This window comes from Haematobia irritans, chromosome 5, assembly GCF_050003625.1.
Source record: "Haematobia irritans isolate KBUSLIRL chromosome 5, ASM5000362v1, whole genome shotgun sequence".
NCBI classification, from domain to species: domain Eukaryota; kingdom Metazoa; phylum Arthropoda; class Insecta; order Diptera; family Muscidae; genus Haematobia; species Haematobia irritans.
In genome coordinates, this window is record NC_134401.1 from 124,875,212 (window position 1) to 124,902,512 (window position 27,301).

Consider the following 27,301-nt stretch of genomic DNA (forward strand, 5'->3'; position numbering starts at 1 on the left):
AAAATTCTGTCCCCTGTGTTTGTAATCTTAGGAAAAAAAAACTTAAAAAAGGGGAGATCCTACATCTGACATCACTCCTTTGAAAATGACTGTTCAGTGGAGTAACCCAGAAATTTTAGAGAATTGTCGTTAAAGTTATATTTGCATACTTTCAGGCGCCACAAGTCCATTCGACTAAATTTCAATTTTAATAGGATTCGTGATCAAAATTTAGAGAAAAAAATATAAAAAGGTGGCACAACATAGGAAAAGTATGGAATTTTGTGACATAAAAGTAGCAACGCAAGAAAAAATGGCGAAATTGTCACTCAAGAGGCACAACAATAGAACTTGTGTAGACTGCGATCTCCCGATTTAAATTTGTTTACTATCTACAAATCGCAATGGAATCTGATGTTTCAATTCCAAAAAGAGTAAAATTTTTGATACAGGCCCCCAATATACGTGCTTACTGTTTAATATGATTTGTCAGTAATCTAATGGTGTTTTCTTTTCTTGCAAAAAATGCGCACCTTTTTTGCATTTTGCCCGAAAAATGAGCTTTTTAGGTTCTTTTCTAAAAAAAAAAAACAGACAAAAGTGCGAAAAGGCTTCGAATTTTGTTGTGGAAATAGTACCACGCAGAGAGGCAAATTGCAGGCATTTTCAGCACTACCGACAAACGAGAGTGCTGCGATTGGCCTGTTTGCTCCTTTGAATTCTTTTCTGCCCGCTGAAATGATAGCATATTTTTAGATTATTGGCAACATTTTAAAACTGTGTATTCTGTACAGACAAAATGAAGGCAAAGCACTTTTTTGCAGAAAAGAAAACACCATAATACTCCACCATAGGGTACAAGAGATTTTCCATATTCATTGAGTTTTTGATATAGCCTCCATATTGATCGTCCACCCGATTTACTTCCTGATCTTACATTACCGTATGTTATATTAGATTACTTTGGAAAAAGGAGGATATTCGAGGATTTACGCCTTAACCAGGGATAGCCTTGTGTGCTATCTTAATTATATTTACTTTCCAATTTTTGGTTAGCCAATATCAGGAACTCCTTTGGGCATTGATTGGTTCAGGTTCTGTATTATCACATTCAGCCAATCATTTGTTTAGGATACTATCGAATTCTGCGTATTTGTTTTCCTCTACGACTATACGTTATCACTCCGTATCGTCCATTATAGATTTTATTGTTTGACTTTTACTTGCGAAACAATGTTGCGGTCTACAAGTCGGAATAGGTTTGTCTGGCGCTACCACATATCAGCACCTCTTTGATCTTTTTTAATATTTTTCTCATTATTTGCTTTGGTTTTTCTAAATTAACAAATTAGTGCATTTTGAACGATTTGTTTAAAAGATTTTTCCAGAAGGTGAGAAAATCGAAGAGAGCACTTAGCAATTTTAATGTAACAGGTTGGCTGATAAGTCCCCGGTCTAACAAAGAAAAACACATTTTTTTTGACAAAATTCATTTTTATTATTTAACATAGTTCCCTCCAAGAGCGATAAAACGATTATAACGACCTTTCAATTTTTTGATACCATTTTGGTAGTACTCCTTCGGTTTTGCCTCAAAATAGGCCTCAGTTTCGGCGATCACCTCTTCATTGCAGCCAAATTTTTTCCCTGCGAGCATCCTTTTGAGGTCTGAGAACAAGAAACAGTCGCTGGGGGCCAGATCTGGAAAATACGGTGGGTGGGGAAGCAATTCGAAGCCCAATTCATGAATTTTTGCCATTGTTCTCAATGACTTTTGGCACGGTGCGTTGTCTTGGTGGAACAACACTTTTTTCTTCTTCATATGGGGCCATTTTGCCGCGATTTCGACCTTCAAACGCTCCAATAACACCATATAATAGTCACTGTTGATGGTTTTTCCCTTCTCAAGATAATCGATAAAAATTATTCCATGCGCATCCCAAAAAACAGAGGCCATTACTTTGCCAACGGACTTTTGAGTCTTTCCACGCTTCGGAGACGGTTCACCGGTCGTTGTACACTCAGCCGACAGCTCCTGTCGATTGAACTCAGGAGTGTAGTGATGGAGCCATGTTTCATCCATTGTCACATATCGACGGAAAAACTCGGGTGTATTAGAGTTAACAGCTGCAAACACCGCTCAGAATCATCAACACGTTGTTGGTTTTGGTCAAATGTGAGCTCGCGCGGCACCCATTTTGCACAGAGCTTCCGCATATCTAAATATTGATGAATGATATGACCAACACGTTCCTTTGATATCTTTAAGGCCTCTGCTATCTCGATCAACTTCATTTTACGGCCATTCAAAATCATTTTGTGGATTTGTTTTGATGTTTTCGTCGGTAACCACCTTTTTCGGGCGTCCACTGCGTTCACCGTCCTCCGTGCTCATTTCACCACGCTTGAATTTTGCATACCAATCAATTATTGTTGATTTCCCTGGGGCAGAGTCCGGAAACTCATTATCAAGCCAGTTTTTGCTTCCACCGTATTTTTCCCTTCAGAAAACAGTATTTTATCAAAACACGAAATTCCTTTTTTTTCCATTTTTTTTTTTCACAATAACAAAAGTTGCTTCACAAAAGACGCTCTATTTCACAAACTAATTGACTTACAGACGTCAAATTTTGACACGAATCATTTGAAGGTTGATACTATATAAAAATAATATGCATTTAATACTAGCGACGCCATCTATGTGTCAGACCGGGGAGTTATCAGCCAACCTGTTAAGACATCATATAGTGGCATTTCCCGACATTAGCTTTTCGTTATTTCTTATAAAACAAAAGGTGTACTCTTTATCCGTTGCCCCTGCTCCTTTGTTTCAAGTTCCACGATATTATCTTTCATCGATTGTGTGACGACACCAAAAATTGCTATATCCACAGAAAAATTATTGTAAATCGACTACGTTTCGGCAGCTATTCATGGGAATTGAATCTACTCACCAAAAAAAAGGAACTGACGATCGCTTCAGTTCAAATGTTTCACTCAAGGCATTACATTTCTCAAAAACAGAACAATAACAGGAAATTTCTTGTATGAAGACGCCAATAATTGCTATATCGACAAAAACAATTATTGTAAATCGACTACGTTTCGTCAACGATTCATGAGAATCAAATCTACTCACACAACAAAGGAACTGACTATCGCTTCGGTTCAAATGTTCAAGGTATTACATTTCCCAAAAACAGAACAATAACAGGAAATTTCCCATGTTCATAATAAGGTTGCTGGTACCGCCAAATGTGGGATCAATCATATGTAGACAGTATGTCATCAAATTAATTGAAAATGTAAACAAATCTTAAGCAACTGAACACTGTCTGGACATCGAATAAATTTGAAAGAATCAGCAAATAAACCCAAATATAGCCCATTGTTAAATATTGAAAATAAATCCGAAGAAAATAATTGTACACCAAAATGTCGTCACACATACACACACACACACAAATCATATCCAAAAGGTGGAGTTGCACTTTAAGAAGTTTTCTGAAATATTTTTTTTTTAACTGACGCAGTTTTATTATTTCATTCTCGAATGTTTTTACCGGAATCAAATTCCCTTATTTGTTATTTAAATGGCAAAGAAAACGGATTTGCAGACAGCAAAATTTTCAGTGTTGTTGTCGTTGTTACTTTGAGTAAACAAATAACACACACCATATAAATAAAAAAATAAAAAATAAAATGTTATTACGTGTTTGATAAATGTATTTTGCTCTGTTATTGCTATGAGCTATTTTTACTTTGTGTATACAAAATATTTTATACGAGGTCAGAATGCTGCCATGACCTTGATATGGAAAGGCTTAAAGTCGAGCATGAGAAGATGTTAGCAAATAATTTAATAAGGCTTTAAAAAAAAAAAGGTTCATCCATTGTTGCTTTTAATCACAAGAATGTATTTCTTAAATGTTTAATGCTTTATTGTTTGGCTTGAAGAAAATAGTAAATTTGCTTATTTATTGTTTGAATGTTTGCTTTAAAATATTAACTCTGTGCTTCATGCAAAATTCAATGGAAATTTCTGTGAATGCTAATGTTTATTTCTTTCAATTAATTACAGATCTTGCAATCCCATGGAATTACTACAGACCGGACCCGGCTATGTCTCCATTTACAGCGCACGAGGTGCCAAGGTAATTATATTTAAATTACTTACATCCATAATATGGTAAACCGGCATAGGCTGTATTTTTGAGGAACTAATGAAGTCATAATAAAATTAAACATGAAAAAATAAGGATAACAGACTTTAAAAACGAGTATATACAGAAGTAAGTTCGAGAGGGCCGAATCTTAAATACCCACCACCACGAATCAAATTTGAAATGTCAGAGGGATTTGATAACAGATGTTCTCCCAAACAGAGCAGTTCAACTAGTACACTTCTCGAAGATAAATTTAAAGATTTTACCTATGAAGACTATATCAAGTTCTGAATTTATAAGTAAAGGGTGATACGGTCAAAATTTGGTCAAGGGAAAACGCGTGTAAATCGGTGAAATCGTTTATTTAAAAAATCAAATTAAATTTCTTTTTCAAGTTCAATTAGTATAAAATTCAGGAAAAATATTCAGTTAGGCTTTCGCTTTTCCAAATCCGAATTGCCGGGCCTCACGCTTGACACCTGCCATCAGATTTTGTACAGCCACCTTGTCCACCTTCTTCGCCGCAGAAAGCCAGTTTGCCTTGAACTGCTGCTCATCCTTAGCAGTTTTTTTGGTCTTCTTTAGGTTCCGCTTGACAATAGCCCAGTATTTCTCAATTGGGCGGAGCTCTGGCGTGTTGGGAGGGTTCTTGTCCTTGGGAACCACCCGCACGTTGTTGGCGGCGTACCACTCCATGGCCTTTTTACCGTAATGGTAAGATGCCAAATCCTGCCAAAACAGTACGGAACAACCGTGTTTCTTCAGGAAAGGCAGCAGACGTTTATTCAAACACCCTTTTCACGTAAATTTCTTGGTTGACAGTCCCGGAAGCTATGAAAATGTTGCTTTTCAAGCTACAGGTACAGATGGCTTGCCAAACCAGATATTTCTTTGCGAACTTTGACAGTTTTATGTGCTTGAAAATATCTGCTACCTTTCCCCTTCCTTTTGCCGTATAAAACTCCTGTCCCGGAAGCTGCTTGTAGTCGGCTTTGACGTAGGTTTCGTCGTCCATTACCACGCAGTCAAACTTCGTCAGCATCGTCGTGTACAGCCTCCGGGATCGCGTTTTGGCCGTCGTATTTTGTTTATCATCGCGATTTGGAGTCACTACCTTCTTGTAAGTCGATAGTCCGGCTCGTTTTTTGGCTCGATGCACGGTTGTAGACGATACACCCAGCTTATTTGCGGCATCTCGGAGAGAGAGGTTAGGGTTTCGCTTGAGGGTTTTCGATTTCCCCCCGATCCAGACTTCCTGGCTGTCGACAAACGTTCCCCAAACACTTTAATTACATTTGTAACGGTTGATTTGGCAACTTTTAGCGATTTTTCCAGCTTTGCGTGCGAGTAGCTCGGATTTTCGCGATGCGCGAGCAAAATTTTGATACTCTGCTCTTCTTGCTTGGACGGCATTTTGACAACTGAAGAGTGAATTCCAAAATCAAAATAGGAGCAACATTCTACACACACACACCTTCAAAATGAGGGGTGTTCAGGTTTTCTTTAAATGCAAAATTGAAAGAAATACGTCAAGTTTATATTGACCAAATTTTGACCGTATCACCCTTTACCATTTTTGTTTGAGTTTTAGAGGAATCATTAACATCTCTTGTAAGTGTGCAAGAAAATTATGGAATAACGCCTTGATTTGAAAATATGTAGATTGAGAGAATCTGTAGATTTTCACTCCCATTATTTAAATGATTACGAGAAGTACAATGTGGAAATTTTACATTCAGTTTCAAGCAATTTTCATGATCAGAAGTGAAATCGGTCTATATGCCTTACCAAATGGACCGATAAAAACTAAATCCGACACACGTTTTTGTGAGTCTAAGTTTCCAGTATATTTACAATTTCGGGAGTTCGGTCTATATGGGGGCTATACTAAAACATTGACCGATATTCACAATTTTCGGCGCACCTCTTTATGGTCCTAAAATAATTCTAGATTTCAAATTTTATGCCAATTTGATAAAAACTACGGTTTCTATAAGTCCAAGAAATAAAATATGGAGGTCGGTCTATATGGGGGATATACCAAAACATGGACCAATTCACGCCATTTTCGGTACATGTATTTGTGGTCCTACAGCACCTCTTGATTTCAAATTTTTTTCGCACCTCTTTATGGTCGTAAAATATTTTAAGTTTTAAATTTTATGCAAATTGGATAAAAGCTACGGTTTCCATAAGCCCAAGAAGTAAAATCTGGAGTTCGGTCTACATCGGGGCTATATTCAAAACATGGACCGATACTCACCATTTTCGGAACACCTTTTTATGGTCCTAAAATACCTCTAGATTTTCAATTTCAGACAAATTTAATCAAATCTACAGTTTCTATAAGCCCAAGAAGTAAAATCGGGAGATCGGTCTATATGGGGGCTATACCAAAACATGTACCGATATTCACCGTTTATGGCACACCCCTTTATGGTCCCCAAATACCTATAGATTACTAATTTTAGGTGAATTGGATAAAAACTACGGTTTTTATAAACCGAAGACACCACATCGGGAGATCGGTATATATGGGGGCTGCTATACCAAAACATGGACCGATACTCACCATTTTTGGCACACCTCTTTATGGTCCTAAAATACCTCTAGATTTTCAATTTTAGACAAATTGGATAAAATCTACGGTTTCTATAAGCCCAAGAAGTAAAATTGGGAGATCGGTCTATATGGCGGCTATACCAAAACATGTACCGGTACTCACCGTTTTTGGCACACCTCTTTATGGTCCTAAAATAATTTTAGATTTCAAATTTTATCCCAATTTGTTAAAAACTACGGTTTCTATAAGTCCAAGAAGTAAAATCTGGAGGTGGGTCTCTATGGGGGGCATACCAAAACATGGAACAATACACGCCATTTTCGGTACATGTATTTGTGGTCCTACAACACCTCTAGATTTCTAATTTTAGGCGCACCTTTTTATGGTCCTAAAAAAATTTTAGATTTTAAATTTTATGCAAATTGGATAAAAGCTACGGTTTCCATAAGTCCAAGAAGTAAAATCTGGAGTTCGGTCTATATCGGGGCTATATTCAAAACATGGACCGATACTCACCATTTTCGGTACACCTTTTTATGGTCCTGAAATACCTCTAGATTTTCAATTTCAGACAAATTTGATAAAATCTACAGTTTCTATAAGCCCAAGAAGTAAAATCGGGAGATCGGTCTATATGGGGGCTATACCAAAACATGTACCGATACTCACCGTTTATGGCACACCCCTTTATGGTCCCCAAATACCTATAGATTACTAATTTTAGGTGAATTGGATAAAAACTACGGTTTTTATAAACCGAAGACACCACATCGGGAGGTCGGTTTATATGGGAGCTATACCAAAACATGGACCGATACTCACCATTTTTGGCACACCTCTTTATGGTCTTAAAATACCTCAAGATTTTCAATTTTAGACAAATTGGATAAAATCTACGGTTTCTATAAGCCCAAGAAGTAAAATTGGGAGATCGGTCTATATGGGGGCTATACCAAAACATGTACCGGTACTCACCGTTTTTGGCACACCTCTTTATGGTCCTAAAATAATTTTAGATTTCAAATTTTATCCCAATTTGATAAAAACTACAGTTTCTATAAGTCCAAGAAGTAAAATCTGGAGGTGGGTCTTGGATAAAATCTACGGTTTCTATAAGCCCAAGAAGTAAAATTGGGAGATCGGTCTATATGGGGGCTATACCAAAACATGGCCCGATACTCACCAGTTTTGACACACTTCTTTTTGGTTCTAAAATACCTCTACATTTCTAATTTCAGGTGAATTGGATAAAAAAATACGGTTTTTATAAGCCCAAGACCCCAAATCGGGAGGTTTATATGGGGACTATATCAAAACCTGGACCGATATAGCCCATCTTCGAACTTGACCTGTAGATAAAAGACGAGTTTGTGCAAAATTTCAGCACGATTGCTTCATTATTGAAGACTGTAGCGTGATTACAACAGAATAACATTTTGACAGACATAGGGACATGGTTATATCGTCTTTGAATTTCTCCATGATCAAGAATATATATACTTTATATAGTCGGAAATCGATATTTCGGTGTGTTACAAAAGGAAAGACAAACTTATTATACCCCCGTCACCATTCTAAGGCGGTGGGTATAAAAATTGTGTTGACAAGAAAATTGAAATTGTTTTGACTTTCAGCGACAACATAAGCCCAAAGGATTAGAAGGTTAGGTTAGGTTATGTGGCAGCCCGATGTGTCAGGCTCACTTAGACTATTCAGTCCATTGTGATACCACAGTGGTGAACTTCTCTCTTATCACTGAGTGCTGCCCGACTCCATGTTAAGCTCAATGACAAGGGACCTCCTTTTTATAGCCGAATGTGGAACGGCGTTCCACATTCCAGTGAAACCACTTAGAGAAGCTTTGAAACCCTCAGAACAGTCACCGGCATTACTGAGGTGGGATAATCCACCGCTGAAAAACGTTTTTATGTTCGGTCGTAGCAGTAATCGAATCCACGACCTTGTGTATGCAAGGCGGGCATGCTAACCATTGCACCACGGTGGCTCCCAAAGGATTAGAAAATATTTCTATTCAGCGCGGTTTCGAAAATACTTGAAACCAAACAGAATTTAAACAGTTTCACACCATGGCTTTGTTATGAACATGAAAAAAATTATAGCATACTTTGAGGATGAGAATGATTTATCCCCTTCGGGTTTGTGATTGTGAATTATGCATGTCATTGTAAGCAACATTAAAAGTATTTTCTTGTTTAGCGTAAAAGTAGATACTGTCGTTGTCAAATAGTATCAATCACATCGGTAATTCTGACACGAATACACTGAAAAAAAGCATGTCCGGTTCTAAAGATTTTGTCTTTACTTTAAAAATTTTGGTATTGATTCCGAGCCAAAGAAGCGGAGAATGCAAGTAAGGATACTTTTAAGACACAATTCTCTTTTAAATTTTAGTTTTGTGTACTTGCTTCTATGAAGCAAATTTTAAGTTTTCGCTTTTTCAGCTTTTCTTCTTCATATGCTAGCAAAGCCCTTTAAAAACGAGTTAACGACAACTTTATTTTCCAAATTAAGACTCGGCTTCCAGTAGAAATTATGCCATGTTTCAAGTAAAAAACGTTTAACCTTAGCTCAAACAGTTTTTCTTTCGTGTTATGATACCCATTTTTAAGTCAAATCACTTAATTATAAGGACAATACGATTTCATTGAAAAGTTTATCGACTTTTGGACAAGGAAAAAAACTTTATATTAGAGAAATGCGTCTTCTATGCTAAGCAAAATTTGCATTTGTCTTTTAAAGACATGAAATCTTTGACCTTACGACAATATTTTTTCAGTGTAACAATTACGTAAAATAAAAAAAAAAAACTTAAATAATAAATTTTTTCAACAAAGGCAATAGTATAAAAGCAAGAAAAATAGACTCAAAACCAAAAATAAATAAAATAAATAACCATAAATAACAAAAATTTTAAAACTATTTACCTGTTTAGCTTGAAGTTGGCACTGTCGTTGGTAAATAGTACGTTGGAATAATATTCTGAAACAAATAAGAATTATGAAAAATACAAATTGTAAAGATTTTGAAACAAAGGCAATAGTTCATAGACCTAAAAAGCAATCTGAGAAACTTTCTGGCAAAAGACGAACAATGCGATATAAAATATTACACAGTGAAATAAGAGTTATCTTTCCTAGGCAACAATATTTTACGATTTAACAAAACGCAACACATTTTCAACATTTCTCAATAATAATAATAATAATAATAATAGAATTGAATTTCTAAAGTGCCCGAATAACGTGATTAGAATCTCTATAATTTTTAAGATTAAAAAATTGTGACGTTCTTTTAAGGATTCTGGTATTGCTTCGAAACCAAAAGGTGCGGCTTCCCTACACACCAAAATAATTTCATTAAAATTGAGCCAACGAAATGTTTTCATTGATATAACGAAACATTTTCAATAATACAATGAAAAATTTCGTTAATAGTACGAAAAGTTACGTTGATGAACGGAAAATTCGTTATAATAATGAAAAATTATTAACGAATTTGTTTCATTGGCTCACTTTTAATGACATATTTCATTAATATAACGAAACTTTTTCTATCAGTATATAACGTTGGAATTAGGATACGGATTTCATTTGTCGAATTTTTACAAAATTTTATTAAATATCAGTTTAAAACTCCAAATTGTAAGAGACACTGCAAATATCAAAATGTTTTCTTGATTTCAAAATTTTAAATCAACCTGTATTCAAACCAAAATGTTTTTTGATAACTATAAGGAACATTTACCGATCTTCAAAGACATACGATTTTAACAGCCGTAGACAAAAAATAATAGCATATTCTTAGGCCGGTACTAAGTAATCGATTCGATCATTGTGAATTCAACACAGGGTGACATATAGTTGTTAAAAAGTATTAAAAACTCTTCACTAAAGCAGTGTTGCCAGTCTTTTTCCTACTCTTGTCCCCAAATTATGTTTTCGTCCCCAAAAACCCCAAATTTAAATTTAAATTCCTCACAACTATCCCCAATACATTTTTGACAAGTTTATTTTTTGAAAAAAAAACTAATAAAGCAAAATGCTATGCTATATGAAAATGGGATTTCGGTCTCCTTGTACTTAACAGGTTGACTGATATGTCCCCGGTCTAACAAAGAAAAACAAATTTTTATGTCAAAATTCGTTTTTATTATTCAACATAGTTCCCTTCAAGAGCGATACAACGATTATAAGGACCTTCCAATTTTTTGATACCATTTTGGTAGTACTCCTTAGGTTTTGCCTCAAAATAGGCCTCACTTTCGGCGATCACTTCTTCATTGCAGCCAAATTTTTTCCCTGCGAGCATCCTTTTGAGGTCTGAGAACAAGAAAAAGTCGCTGGGGGCCAGATCTGGAGAATATGGTGGGTGGGGAAGCAATTCGAAGCCCAATTCATGAATTTTGCCGTCGTTCTCAATGACTTGTGGCACGGTGCGTTGTATTGGTGGAAAAACACTTTTTTCTTCTTCATATGGGGCCGTTTTGCCGCGATTTCGACCTTCAAACGCTCCAATAACGCCATATAATAGTCACTGTTGATGGTTTTTCCCTTCTCAAGATAATCGACAAAAATTAGTCCATGCGCATCCCAAAAAACAGAGGCCATTACTTTGCCAGCGGACTTTTGAGTCTTTCCACGCTTCGGAGACGGTTCATCGGTCGCTGTCCACTCAGCCGACTGTCGATTGCACTCAGGAGTGTAGTGATGGAGCCATGTTTCATCCATTGTCACATATCGACGAAAAAACTCGGGTGTATTACGAGTTAACAGCTGCAAACACCGCTCAGAATCATCAACACATTGTTGTTTTTGGTCAAATGTGAGCTCGTGCGGCACCCATTTTAGACAGAGCTTCCGCATATCCAAATATTGATGACCAACACGTTTCTTTGATATCTTTAAGGCCTCTGCTATCTCTATCAACTCATTTTACGGTCATTCAAAATCATTTTGTGGATTTTTTTGATGTTTTCGTCGGTAACCACCTCTTTCGGGCGTCCTCTGCGTTCACCGTCCTCCGTGCTCATTTTACCACGCTTGAATTTGCATACCAATCAATTATTGTTGATTTCCCTGGGGCAGAGTCCGGAAACTCATTATCAAGCCAAGTTTTTGCTTCCACCGTATTTTTTCCCTTCAGAAAACAGTATTTTAACAAAACACGAAATTCCTTTTTTCCATTTTTTTTCACAATAACAAAAGTTGCTTCACAAAAGACGCTCTATCTTACAAACTAATTGACTTACAAACGTCAAAGTTTGACACGAATCATTTGAAGGTTGGTACTATATAAAAATAATATGCATTCAATACTAGCGACGCCATCTATGTGTCTGACCGGGGACTTATCAGCCGACATGTTATGAACGAAAATTTACTTCTAAATATTCAAGTAGTAAAATTGTGTGGTAGACACGTTGCCAAAGTTGATAACATTCTACCAGAAATGGTAGATTTTTTATTGTTTGGTAGATTGGTAGAATTTGTCATAACTTTTCTATAGAAATAAACTTCTGACAAAATTTTCTATATGGAAATAAATTTTTGAGAAAATTTTCTACGTGGAAAAAAAATTGAGAATTTTTTTTTATATTAACAATATTTTCTACAGAAATAAAATTTTGAAAAAATTTTCTACAGAAATAAAATTTTAACAACATTTTCTATAGAAATAAAATTTTGCCAAAATTGTCTGTTGAAATCGAATTTTATTAAAAAAGATTAAATGGTTTTTTTTTCTAAAAAAATTTCCAAATTAATGGAAATTCCCCCACCAAATCCCCCCCCCCCCCTCCAGCACAGAAATGTCGTCCCCATTTGGAGAAAATCCCCAATACTGGCAACACTCCACTATTGCCGTGTCTTTAATCTAAGACACAAAAATATTAGCATATTTTTAGGCCGACCCTGAGCAATCATATTGCTACTCGCCATTGTTAATGTAACATAAGTGATTCATAATTGTGATGTTTTTAAAAGATATGTACAAATTCACCTCAATTTGATACAACACCCGGAGTAATGTCATCAATACCGCCTACTATTGATGCCGCTTCATTATAGCTTTACCTTATAAACTTCACTATTAATAACTAAAATCAGTAACACACTATTCTCGGACCGTATTGATTTCCTACCAAACTGGATTTGGCCCCTATCAATAGCAAATTGGTAATGATAACTGAACAACCCAGTATAGTAACATAATTCTACCGATCAGGAATAGTTCATAATTAAATTTTGATACCATTTATATATCGATGTCGAAGGAGAAATGAAACATAAATACTGTATAAGGTTATTATTCCGTGGCGAGATGCTTAGTCTAAGGCTATGGTCACACTAGACAAATATTTGATATGATAATTCAATTTTTTTTTTTAATATTTGTATCCCCTCTCTCTCTCTTTTTTCAGGTACCCAAGATTAGATGTAAAATTGGTTGGATATGCTTCTTTTGCCCCTATTAATCAACCCAATGCCCAACCCGATACCGTATATGCTAGTCTTAAGGATAAACTTTTCAATTTATCACACAAATCGGATTCCAGTGAAAACGATAATGAATCAACAACAGAAAGAACATCGGTCGCTTATAATCATCTACAGGAGGTGGAGGATAATGAACAAGAAGAACATTTACACCACAAAAGGCATTTGAAAGTCCAACAACCGCTTGAAACTTTCGAAGAACACGAGGCCGAGGACGATGTGGATATGGATGAGCAGAAAGCTGAAGAAATATTGGCAGTAGAAAATATTGAATACAATTATCGTAATCATCCTAGACGTCATCATCGCAAACATCATCATCACATTCCACAATCCGAAGTGGAACATGATGAAGAAAATATGGATGATTATCTGCCGGTACGACAAAAGGATCTTGATAATGTGCATCGCAGACGTCATCATTTGAGTACAGAGCTACCCACAACTGATATTGTGGAACTTAATTTGGAAAGGGAACAACATGAGACAAAGCTACTGGAACATATTGTTCACAAATTGCAAAAAGAACAAAAACAATTGATGTTATTACATCAGCAGCAGCAGCAACAACAACAACAAGTAGAGACATTTGATATTTAAATGTCCTTGGAGTAGAATGAATACTGAAGCAACATTCCATATCCTGGGTCCTTGGGTGTTAATTTTCATTTACTTATATGTATGTGAAGGTATTGATTGACCCAGTGTCCCGCACATGTCACTCTCCGGACCTCCAAAATCAGTTCGCACATATCTCAGTAAGATGATACAGATAGTCACTATTAGAATATATCATGTATGCCGAAATCTATGCCACTCTCTCTCGCTCTCTCTCTGTCATTTTTCTTATTATTGCTATTATTTTATTTTATGTTTCGTTTTCTTCGAATTTAGAAATCATGAATATTATTCTACAATTTACTATACTAGCATTTTTGAATACATAAACCGGATTTAAAATTAGGACAACAAAACTTATTCGCAACACAGAAACAAATAACTCTTGTCTAAAACCATAAAAAATTGGTCCAATTAATTTTTCAATTGAAATTTCTAAGAAAAGATAGCACCAATCATACACCAATACCAATTACAAAATTAATTGATCCAATTCAAAAAAAAAGTTATTGACACAATTAATTTTTTTGATTGAATTTTGTTTTGATTACAAAATTTTAATCAATGTTTCAATTTGAAATATGTTAAAATTCAATTAAAATTTTAATTGGAAAATATTGTTGATATTCTTTTCTGTGCAGTTTGTTGGATAATTACGAATTTCCATATATTCCATATTTTAAAAGATAATTGAAAAATATAAGCTAATATCATCATCCTTCAATTATGTTCAGTCTCGACCAATTGACATTCACAGAAAAAAAAATTTACGAACATTTTTCCAATCTTAATTGAGTTATAAAAAATATTCAATTGAAAATTTAATTGATTCAACAAATTTTTTAATTGAAACATAAATCAATCACAAAAATTAATAGTATCAATTAATTTTTTTTATTGGATCAATTAATTTTTAAATTGACTTCCAATTAATTTTTTACTTGATACTATCATTTCTGTGATTGAAGACATTTCAATTAAAAAATTAATGGAATCAATTAATTTCGTGATTGAATCAGAAAAAAATTTGTTTGTGTGCTCTTTTGTCCGATTATCGCATGAACGACTTTAAAAAAAACGAAAATGCTACCAGTGTTGCCATTTTTGGGGATTTTTTCTCAAATTTAAGATATTTTTTTTTTTTTAATGGGGACGAATTTTTCGAGTTGGGGACTTTGTGTGGATTTTTTCTTAATCTGGGGATTTTTTTTTTTGTAATCAGTTCGATATAAAATATTTTATATATTTTTTCACAAAACAAATTTCAACAAATTTTTTAATTGAAACATAAATCAATTAAAAAAAATAATAGTATCAATTAATTTTTTAATTGGATCAATTAATTTTTAAATTGACTTCCAATTAATTTTTTAATTGATACTATCATTTCTGTGATTGAAGACATTTCAATTAAAAAATTTATTGAATTAATTATTTTCGTGATTGAATCAGAAAAAATTTGTTTGTGTGCTCTTTTGTCCGATTATCGCATGAACGACTTTAAAAAAAAACGAAAATGCTACCAGTGTTGCCATTTTTGGGAATTTTTTCTCAAATTGAAGATATTTTTTTTTTAATGGCGACGAATTTTTCGAGTTGGGGACTTTATGTGGATTTTTTCTTAATCTGGCGATTTTTTTGTAATCAGTTCGATATAAAATTTTTTTATATATATTTTCACTTTTTAAATTTTTACATATTGTTTACACCCCATACAAATTTTTTTTCTGATTCAATCATGAAATTACTTAATCCAAATAATTTTTTAATAGAAATGCCTTCAATTACGAAAATGATAGTATCAATTACAGTTTTAATTGGGCATTAAAAAAATACTTGATTAAAAAATTAATTGATTTTATTAGCAAATTTCAATTAATTTTTTAATTGATTCAATTAAAAATTTATTTGATGGTGATTGCAAAACTCAATTAATTTTTTCATTAAAAACGTAACTATTTTCAATTACTTTCTTAACTGACTTACCCCCATTTTCATAAAGCTCCGTTAGTGTTCTGTTAACTAACCAAATTTTAAACCCTATTATAGACGAAGCTGTCATCCTGCCTTTATATTCCCTACGCCAGTTAAAAACTTAACTGCTAAAAAATTGTCCGTTAACCGGAGAGAAGATATTTCGATTTTACTTTCTGTTAACTGGGAGTTAAAGTCTAACCGAGATACATGAAAATGGCCGTTAGTGTTTTTAGTTTGATTAAAAAATTTAACGTTTGAAATAAATTCTTAGTTAAAAATTAAAAAAAAAACCATCAATTTTTTTAAGTGACTTAGTTTTTCAAGTTTAATTAAAAAGTTAATTGTATCAATAAATTTTTTAATTAAAATTTTTTCAATTTCCAATCATTGACTTAACGTAATGTTCCTATCTTGATTAAAAAGTTAATTGTATCAATTAATTTATTAATTGAAGAAATCTACAATTTCAATCAACTTTTTAATTGGAAATATTTTGGTGATATTTTTTTCTTTACCGAGTCTAGTTCTTTATTTTTTATCATAATAACTTGTCAAAACTTTATTGGAGATTTTTGTGAGGAATTTTAATTAAAAATGGGGATTTTTAGGGACGTAAGCATCCTAAATTGAGCGTAAGAAGCAGAAAAATATTAGCAACATTGAATGTTACTTTCAAAATGCTTTCAAATATCTTAATTGAGAAAGGAGATGTAGTTTTTAACAAAAAAAATATTTTAATCGATTAATTTAATAATTTTTTTTTTCACGAACTTTACAATAATTTTTAACTACAATAAATTTGTTTCAATAATATTTGTTTTATCAAAATTGCTTGTTATAGTAAAAATGTAAAAGAAATTCTAAAACCTTCGAAATTTGAACTTTGTATTTAAAAGGAAATTTCCTTTATAACTTTCTGTATCATTATTATTTCATAATTGAGGAAATAATCATCTGATATGTTTGATCAACTTGTAAAATTCTATGGATCAAATTAAATATCAAATCGAAAATCTACAATCTAAAAATGTTGTTTAACCATTCCTATCTATTTACTCCCCCTATCTAAATTATCTTTAGTTATAAGATTATGTTAAACTATCAAAAAAAAAAAAACACAAAGGCTGGTTTACTTAATTAAAACAATTTCAAAAATTCATATTGCATTTATTGCAAAAAAAAAAGGCTATTTTCATTTAGAGTGGTATTTAATAAGCAAATAATAAATTAAGCTATGCATTGAAAACCCAGTGTTGCCATTCATAAGCGATACACAAGAACCTTGCTGCACTTCCTGTGATTTTTTATAAAAAAATATTAAAAAATAAACAACAAAAACTAACATAAAAAAACACACAATATTTGTTTTTAAAATTAGGGTTGATTCTGTTATTTGATATAATTATAATGATAATAATAATGATAACATTGAGATAATTTCATAAATATAAGCATAAAGAAAATTGGTATGTAATCAATGGCAAACACTTTAATGAAATCCATTTTTAATAAGAAAAATAATTTTAAAAATTATTTGATATTAAATCTGAAAAATTTGTGTAACTATACCATGTTACACCAAACAGAACAGAAGCAATAAATTTATAATATAATAGTTATCCATTAAAAAGTATTCTATTTATCATTAATTTATAAATGTCATACAAAATTATAAACGTCATAAAAAATTAATTTTTTTTTTTTTAATTTATCACATTGTCCCAGTCCCAGCTTCTGCAATTTCAAATAAAGTGTATTTTCTTATATGCGTACACGCAGAGAAGGAATATGATCACCTGAAACATGTTTCAAGAGCAAAATGTTATTGTGACCAATGTTATTGTGACCATGTAACATGTTTGTCACTAAAATGTTATTTTCTCGCCAAATATAATCTGCTTGCCAAAATCAGATACATGATTTCCGAGAAAATAACATGGTTGCGAAAACCATGTTACATGGTCACCACCCAAAAATAACATTTTGCTCTTAAAACATGTTTGAGGTGATCATATTACTTCTCGGGGTGTACATGTTTGATTTATTATCTAAGTGTAAATATTATTTCCGTAGATTATAAGTTTTAAGAAAATTTGTTATTTCCTTAATTTCTTTATATGGCAAAATAAAACGATTAATATTTACTTAATTATGTTTTAAGTTTAATATTTGAATCATAGATTTATGTGAACTTTTCTTTTGAAATTAATAAAATAAAAATAAATATTTTAATCCATTGAAGTTAAGTAAAAAAAATGTGTGCGTTTTTATACCCTGCGCCACACTGTGGAACAGGGTATTATAAGTTAGTGCATACGTTTGTAATACCCACAAGGAGACGAGATAGACACATGGTGTCTTTGGCAATAATGCTCAGGGTGGGTCCCTGAGTCGATATAACCATGTCCGTCTGTCCGTCCGTCCGTCTGTCTGTGAACACATTTTTGTGATCAAAGTCTAGGTCGCAATTTAAGTCCAATCGCCTTCAAATTTGGCACATCAGGGTCAGAATATAACCCTATTGATTTTGAAGAAATCGGTTCTGATTTAGATATAGCTCCCATATATATCTTTCGCCCGATATGCATTAATATGTACCCAGCAGCCAGAGTTTTTTACCGATTTGCTTGAAATTTTGTACAAACATAACACTTAGTCGTATAGTCAAGTGTGCAAAATTTGATTGAAATCGGTTCAGATTTAGATATAGCTCCCATATATATCTTTCGCCCGATATGGACTAATATGGTTCTAATAGCCAGAGTTTTGGCCCAATTTGGTTGAAATTTTGCACAGGGAGTAGATTTAGCATTGTAGCTATGCGTGCCAAATTTGATTGAAATCGGTTCAGATTTATATAGAGCTCCCATATATAGCTTTCGCCCGATTTACACTCATATGACCACAGAGGCCTATTTTTTACTCCGATTTTGTTGAAATTTTGCACAGGGAGTAGAATTAGCATTGTAGCTATTCGTACCCAATTTGGTTGAAATCGGTTCAGATTTAGATATAGCTCCCATATATATGTTTTTCTGATTTCGACAAAAATTTTCAAAATAACACATTTTCCCTTTTAAAATCGCCTCTGCTTAGTCGAAAACTTGTAAAAAGGACTGTAATTTTCCTTATCATCAAATACATATATATCGAGCGATAATCATAAAAAAACTTTTGCGAAGTTTCCTTAAAATTGCTTCAGATTTACTAACATTGTGTTCCACCCTAGTGCATTAGCCAACTTAAATTTTAAGTCTATAGATTTTGTAGAAGTCTATCAAATTATGTCCAGATCGAGTGATATTTATTGTATTTGGGACAAACCTTTATATATAGCCCTCAACACATTTGACGGATGTGATATGGTATCGAAAATTTAGATCTACAAAGTGGTGCAGGGTATAATATAGTCGGCCCCGCCCGACCTTAGACTTTCCGTACTTGTTTTCTATTACACAAATGTGACATAAAGTAAACGAATGTAAGGGAATGAAATTATAGTTTCTAACCTCCACATCCACAAAGTCACTCCCAAGTGATGAATTAAAAAATATTGAAATAACTACTTTTGAGCTAAAACAAAAAAATTCCACTAGATAAATGTAAAGTAACCCACTGATCGTGGTTTTATACTCGTATGAGTGAATTTGCCACATGTATAGTCGGTTAAAACTGGGAACGAAGCCAAACTGAATACTTGAATTACAACCAAATTTGTCAAAATTGGTTTCAAAAATCCCCAAAGTGGGGATATATGATAAAAAAGTCTTTGTAATTTGCATATTTCTCACCTGTTTACCAGTAGAATGTTGAAACCTTTTACAGTTTGGACACATGGGGCCATTTGGAAAAAGAGATCGGCTTAGCAATCGATGCTTTGCCAAATGAGAATTTTTTAAAACAAGTTTATGCTTTTTTTATACCCTTCACCATAGGATAGGGGTATATTAACTTTGTCATTCCGTTTGTAACACAGCGAAATATTGCTCTAAGACCCCATAAAGTATATAACAGGTTGGCTGATAAGTCCCCGGTCTAACAAAGAAAAACACATTTTTTTTCTCAAGAGCGATACAACGATTATAACGATCTTCCAATTTTTTGATACCATTTTGGTAGTACTCCTTCGGTTTTGCCTCAAAATAGGCCTCAGTTTCGGCGATCACCTCTTCATTGCAGCCATCCTTTTAAGGTCTTCCCTGCGAGCATCCTTTTAAGGTCTGAGAACAAGAAAAAGTCGCCAGATCTGGTGAATACGGTGAGTGGGGAAGCAATTCGAAGCATCAATTCATGAATTTTTGTCATCGTTCTCAATGACTTGTGGCACGGTACGTTGTCTTGGTGGAACAATACTTTTGTATTCTTTATATGGGGCCGTTTCGCCGCAATTTCGACCTTCAAACGCTCCAATAACGCCATATAATAGTCACTGTTGATGGTGTTTCCCTTCTCAAGATAATCGATAAAAATTATTCCATGCGCATCCCAAAAAACAGAGGCCATTACTTTGCCAGCGGACTTTTGAGTCTTTCCACGCTTCGGACACGGTTCACCGGTCGCTGTCCACTCAGCCGACTGTCGATTGGACTTAGGAGTGTAGTGATGGAGCCATGTTTCATCCATTGTCACATATCGACGGAAAAACTCGGGTGTATTACGAGTTAACAGCTGCAAACACCGCTCAGAATCATCAACACGTTGTTGTTTTTGGTCAAATGTGAGCTCGCGCGGCACCCATTTTGCACAGAGCTTCCGCATATCCAAATATTGATGAATGATATGACCAACACGTTCCTTTGATATCTTTAAGGCCTCTGCTGTATCGATCAACTTCATTTTACGGTCATTTAAAATCATTTTGTGGATTTTTTTGATATTTTCGTCGGTAACCACCTCTTTCGGGCGTTCACTGCGTTCACCGTCCTCCGTGCTCATTTTACCACGCTTCAAATTTGCATACCAATCAATTATTGTTGATTTCCCTAGGACAGAGTCCGGAAACTCATTATCAAGCCAAGGTTTTTCTTCCATAGTATTTTATCAAAACACGAAATTCCTTTTTTTCCATTTTTTCACAATAAAAAAAGTTGCTGCACAAAAGACGCTCTATCTCACAAACTAATTGACTTACAGACGTAAAATTTTGACACGAATCATTTGAAGGTTGGTACTATATAAAAATAATATGCATTTAATACTAGCGACGCCATCTATGCGTCAGGCCGGGGATTTATCAGTCAACCTGTTATATTCTGGGTCGTGTTGAAATCACGCAAACTTCCGAACGAAACAAGCTATCGATTTGAAACTTGGCACAAGTAGGTGTTATTGATGTAGGTCGAATGGTATTGCAAATGGGCCATATCGGTCATCTTTTACGTATAGCCCCCATATAAACGGACCCCCAAATTTGGCTTGTTGACCCTCTAAGAGAAGCAAATTTCATCCGATCCGGCTAAAATTTGGTACATGGTGTAAGTATATGGTCCTTAACAATCATGCAAAAATTGGTCCACATCGGTCCATAATTATATATAGCCCCCATATAAACCGATCCCCAGATTTGGCTTGCGGAGCCTCTTGGAAGACCAAAATTCATCTGATTCAGTTGATATTTGGTATGTGGTGTTAATACACAGAAAAAAATTTCACGAAAATTTTTCCAATTAAAATTTTAATTGAGTTTTAAAAAATATTCAATTAAAAATTTAATTGATTCAACAATTTTTTTAATTGAAACAAAAATCAATCACAAAAATTAATAGTATCAATTAATTTTTTGATTGAATCAATTATTTTTATAATTTTTTTTTATATTTTTATAATTTTTTAATTGACCTTCAATTAATTTTTTAATTGATACTATTATTTCTGTGATTGAAGACATTTCTATTAAAAAATTAATTGGATCAATTAATTTCGTGATTGAACCAGAAAAAATTTTTTTTTGTGTATATGGCCTCAAACACCCATGCAAAAATTGGTCGAAATCGGTCCATAATTATATATTTGACCTCCGGACCCTTTGGAAGAGCAAAATTCATCCGATTCGGTTGAAATTTGGTACGTGATGTTAGTATATGTTATCCACCAACCATGCAGAAATTGGTTCATATCACTCCATAATTATATATAGCCCCCATATAAACCGATCCCCAGATTAGACCTCCGATGCCTTTTGGAGAAGCAAAATTCATCCGATCTGGTTGAAATTTGGTACGTGCCAAAAGTGGTCCATATCAGTCCATAATCATATATAGCCCCCATATAAACCAATCCCGAGATTTGGTTTTGGAGCCTCTTGGAGAAGCAAATTTCATCAGAGTCAGTTGAAATTTGGTACATTGTGCTAGTATATGGCCGCTAACAACCATGCCTAACTACACGCAAAGAAAACAACGTTTGGAAAACGTGTACCGAAAACGTTTTTCTTTTGTTAGAGTTTTTTGAATTGCTTCGAAAAGTATACACTTTTATCACCAAAAAAATTCTTTTGTTACAAAATTTTTATTTTTTCAATAAAAAAAGTTATTTTTGAACCAACAACACAGTCCATTTCGTTTATGTCAAACACTGCTCTTTTCTGACTTTAGGTCTTTAATAAGACACATTTTACAGTTCATAATAAAAATTTAATATAGTAGAATGTAATGTTGAACATTTTTTCGGAATCTTCCGCCATATCTGGAATATATGTAAAAAAAAAACAAAAAAAACTTTGGTCGAAGCAGGGATCGAACCCACGACCCTTGGCATGCAAGTCGGACGTAGGTTAGGTTAGGTTATGTGGCAGCCCGATGTATCAGGCTCACTTAGACTATTCAGTCCATTGTGATATCACAGTGGTGAACTTCTCTCTTATCACTGAGTGCTGCCCGATTCCATGTTAAACTCAATGACAAGGGACCTCCTTTTTATAGCCGAGTCCGAACGGCGTTCCACATTCTAGTGAAACCACTTAGAGAAGCTTTGAAACCCTCAGAAATGTCACCAGCATTACTGAGGTGGGATCCACCGCTGAAAAACTTTTTGGTGTTCGGTCGTAGCAGGAATCGAACCCACGACCTTGTGTATGCAAGGCGGGCATGCTAACCATTGCACCACGGTGGCTCGTAGCAACCACTGCTCCACGGTGTCCAACTAAATGTATTTTTCTGTTAAATAAACTATGTTTAATCGGCTCGTGGGCGCCGCAAGCTATGCTATATAAATATAACTTATATGGATAATTTTCTATTGATGACAATAACGGCTACATAGCTCAGTGGATAGTGTGTTGGCTTACAAATTGCATGGTCCGCGGTTCGATTCTCCGTAAAAAAAATTACAAATTTATAAAATCGTATAATTTCTTCTACATTGTTTGTATTACAGAAAAAGGTGCTAAGAACTAAAAAACTTCGTGGAAGTGAGAAAGATGTGAGGGAAAATGCAATTAGCCAGAAAAAAAAATTTTTTTGAGTTAGTCTTTATGGAATTGTTTTTACGTCCTGGAAAAGAATGAACGTTTATCACAAAAGGTATATACTTTTCTTCCAAATACACTTCTTTTCAACGAAAAGCAAATGAGAAACGAACTTTGCTTGTCTAAAATTTCGTTTGGGAGGAAAGAATTATTTTTTTGCGTGTAGGTCCATATCGGTCTATAGTTATATATAGTCCTCAGATAAATTGACCCAATCACACAAAAATTGGTCCATATCAAGTTCATAATTGTATATAGCCCCCATATAAGCGACCCCCATATTTCAATTCTGGCTCCCTACGTACCGTGCGAAAGTTCATATCGATTCGTAATTATTTGTAGACTTACCTATACATACCTTTATTGTCTAATATATACCACGTATGGACTTACTCACAATTTAGAAAACGATGTGAAGAAGTTTTAAGATACCACAACCCAAGTAATTCGATTGTGGATGTCAGTCTTTCGTAAAAGTTTCTACGCAACCCATGGTGGAGGGTACATAAGATTCGGCCTGGCCGAACTTACGGCCATATATACTTGTTAAATTTCCGATTTTGGGAATGGGAAAACTTATATCCTACTCGACCAAAATGACTGATAAAAGCTTAAAACTTACCCTTGATGTAAACAGGCAAAAAAACCTAAGAATAAGCAAAAAAATTGGAAGAAGTCTAGAAAAAAATGTTAAGACAGAAACAATGTATGTGCCTTTCCCGAAAATTTTGGTCAAAATTAGGAATTTGTTAAAATTAAATACGTAGAATTTTGTAGGGAATGCGGTTAAGAAAAGAAAACAAGAATCCGCCCAAAAACGAACCTTGTACTGAATTTGTTAAAATTTTGGAAGGGGTTTACAAGTTCTATCCATTAAAGTAAAAATCATCGAAATCAGTTCACACACTGAAAAAAAAAGCATGCCCGGTTCCAAAGATATTGTCTTTAGTTTAAAAATTTTTGTATTGATTCCGAGCCAAAGAAGCGGGGAATACAAGTAAGGATACTTTTAAGACACAATTCTTTTTTAAATTTGGTGTTTGTGTACTTTCTTCTAGGAAGCAAATATTAATTTTTAGATTTTTCAGCATTTTTCCTTCATATGCTATCAAAGTCCTTTAAAAATGAGTTAGCGACAACTTTATTTTCCAAATTAAGACTCGACTTCTAGTAGAAATTATGCTATGTCTCAAGTAAAAAACGTCTTTAAAATAAAGTGTAGTCAAGATGCAAAAAGACAACAAATTTAAAGACAATTTCATTACATTTAAAGAATTTTTCTGAATTAATGAAGTCAAGTTGACCTTAGCCCAAACATTTTGTCTTTCATGTTATGATACCCATTTTCAAGTGAAATCACTTAATTATAAGGACAATACGACTTCATTGAAAAGTTTATCGACTTTTGGACAAGGAAAAAAAGTTTATATTAGAGAAATTCGTCTTCTATGCTAAGCAAAATTTGCATTCGTATTTTAAACACATGAAATCTTTGACCTCACTACAATATTTTTTTCAGTGTAATTGCGGATTTGGCAGCTAAAACTAAATGTCATACCCCCGAGGTGACCAACTTGCAACGCCTACAGGTCAGCCCGTGGACCCACAAACTTGCAAATGTGGAGGAAAACAATTCAGTTTTTACACAAATTATGTTGATATCTTTATACCTTCAAAAGTTGCTGAATTGTTTCCAAAAAACAGCGATTTGGAACCACTGTGGGTCATAGGAGTCTGGAGATCCCACGGACAGTTTTTGAAAAATCCTTGGGTGCAGCTCACAGGGTCGGGCTCTATGGCTTTGGATTTTTTTAGAAGCCTTTTGATGAGAACAGTTGGTGTGGATCGAAAGCGCTGTGGGCAAGTCAGTTAGAGGCCTGCAAGGCTGTCCTTTGAGGTAGATAGAGGAGTTTTATGAACGAAGGCATTTGGTCATAGCTAAGACAACGATAATGTTGGTCTTAGCCCAATAAGCTTCTAATAAATCCAAAGCCATATAGCCCCACCATGTTAGCTGCATCCAATGTATATACCAAGTAATAGCACCCATACGGAGCGTAGCCCCATAGCAATTTCCCACAGTAAATTGACCAGAATCTAACAACCAGTCAAATTACCACAGAAAACGTCGTGCACAGAAAAAAATATCACCAAAATATTTCCAATTAAAAAGTTAATTGAAGTTGAAATTTTTTTCAATTAATAAATTAATTGATACAATTAACTTTTTAATCATGATAGAAACATTAAGTTAATTCAGTCAATGATTGAAAATTTTAAAATTTTTAATTAAAAAATTAATTGATACAATTAACTTTTTAATCAAATTCGGAAGACTAATTCAGTTATAAAAGAGCTGATTTTTTTTTTAATTTTTAATTAAAAATGTATTTCAAACAATTATTTGTTAATCCAAATAAAAACCCTAAGCCAATTCAGAAAGTAATTAAAAATAGTTACCTTTTTTATTTAATTAATGAATTAATTGAGTTTTGCAATCAACATCAATTAAATTTTTAATTGAATCAATTAAAAAATTAATTGAAATTTGCTGAAAAAAATCAATTAATTTTTTAATCAAGAATTGTTTCTATGTCCAATTAAACTGTGATTGATACTATCATTTTCGTGATTGAAGACATTTCAATTAAACAATGAATTGGATCAATTAATTTGGTGATTGAATCAGAAAAAAAATTCTGTAACATTGGATTCCAAGGACTTTTCAAAAAGGATGCATTTCAGATGATATTTTTAGGGTATTTTACAAATATTTGCTGGTCCTTGTGTTAGTTACGTGACGGGCAGATCGCATCGGTTTTAACAGGAGTTATACCTAAATGTTGTCCGATAGGATCCATTTGCAATAGACCGACGAATGGCCATGGCTGGATCGACATATTGTCAACTTTATACTCTATGTACTTTGTGAGGGTCTGAGTCCAATAGTAGTAACTATACATGGACAGAGTTAAAAAACCTGATTTCAATAGAAGAACAGAAGAGCATGACCAGATGGACTCGCATGACGATCAATATGGATTCTAACGTTTAAAGTCATGTGTTCAATGCCACTTTTCTACCTAATAATACCTCAAGGTTTTCCAACTCGTCGTCGTTCTAGTCACATTGCTAAGTGTTTCAATGCTTCTTTAAGGGGTTTCGCCATCTATGGTATCACAGTGGACTTACTAGTCCCTGTGTGCCCGTAAAAACGGTCCCTAGGAAATAATATATTGGCCTTATGGCCGGAGGATAAACCACCAATTAGTAAAATTTTTGTATGCGATTACCTATTTTTTCGACACGATAACTAATAACAATCTGAGAAATCTGACAAAGGCTATATATTTATCACATTCCAATCTTAAAAAGCATGAGTTTGCGTTTTATTGTGACCTGAAAAACAACACAAGTTATGAGGTAATGACTTCAGGCGAAATACTTGTATGCTATCCATAGAGAAAATACATATGTTAAAATGTCATCAGGCTGAATATTCAGGCGTATATGATTGTTCCAAGGTATAGTACGCAAGCCACAAAAAAAAATTAAAAACTAATTTTGTCCGATCAAATTTCACCATATGTTTCTTGTACCAATATTCTTTATACAGAACCACATGAATGCACTCGACATTCGGTTTTTTTGAATTTCAAAGTAAAAGTAAGATAATCAAGTCACTTTTATAAAATTCGCAGCAGGTCGAAATTTAAAAAAAAAAACAAATATGTATTGCAAAAAGTTCGGCCAGGTCGAATCGTAAATATCCTTCACTTTGACAATATTTTCTCGTAATACAATACTACACTAAAAAAATTATTGCCATGAGGCTAAAGATTTTATGCCCTTAAAATACGAATGGGAAATTGTTTAGAATAGAAGACGCATTTCTGTGATACAAAGTTTTTTTTTTTCTTTGTCCAATTCATGTTGTAGGGTACATAAGATTCGTCCTGGCTGAACTTTCAGCCGTATTTACATGTTACTTAAAATACCTATAGATTTCAAATTTCAA

At 33.9% G+C, this 27,301-nt stretch overlaps 2 protein-coding genes across 4 annotated transcripts in view; one reads left to right on the forward strand and one right to left on the reverse strand.

Moving 5' to 3' along the window:
- Positions 1-17,967, forward strand: part of ana (anachronism) — a 53,092-nt gene extending 35,125 nt beyond the window's left edge. For both annotated transcript variants that reach the window (XM_075309732.1, XM_075309733.1), the window contains exons 4-5: positions 4,061-4,133; positions 13,148-17,967. In XM_075309732.1, coding sequence (XP_075165847.1) covers positions 4,061-4,133; positions 13,148-13,823 — 749 coding nt within the window. In that variant the 3' untranslated portion in view covers positions 13,824-17,967. The remainder of the gene's footprint in view (positions 1-4,060; positions 4,134-13,147) is intronic.
- LOC142238166 (uncharacterized) overlaps positions 1-27,301 on the reverse strand; it is a 370,552-nt gene that overhangs the window by 268,737 nt on the left and 74,514 nt on the right. For both annotated transcript variants that reach the window (XR_012722668.1, XR_012722669.1), the window contains exon 9: positions 9,654-9,708. The gene's annotated coding sequence lies outside the window, so the exon portion shown is untranslated. The remainder of the gene's footprint in view (positions 1-9,653; positions 9,709-27,301) is intronic.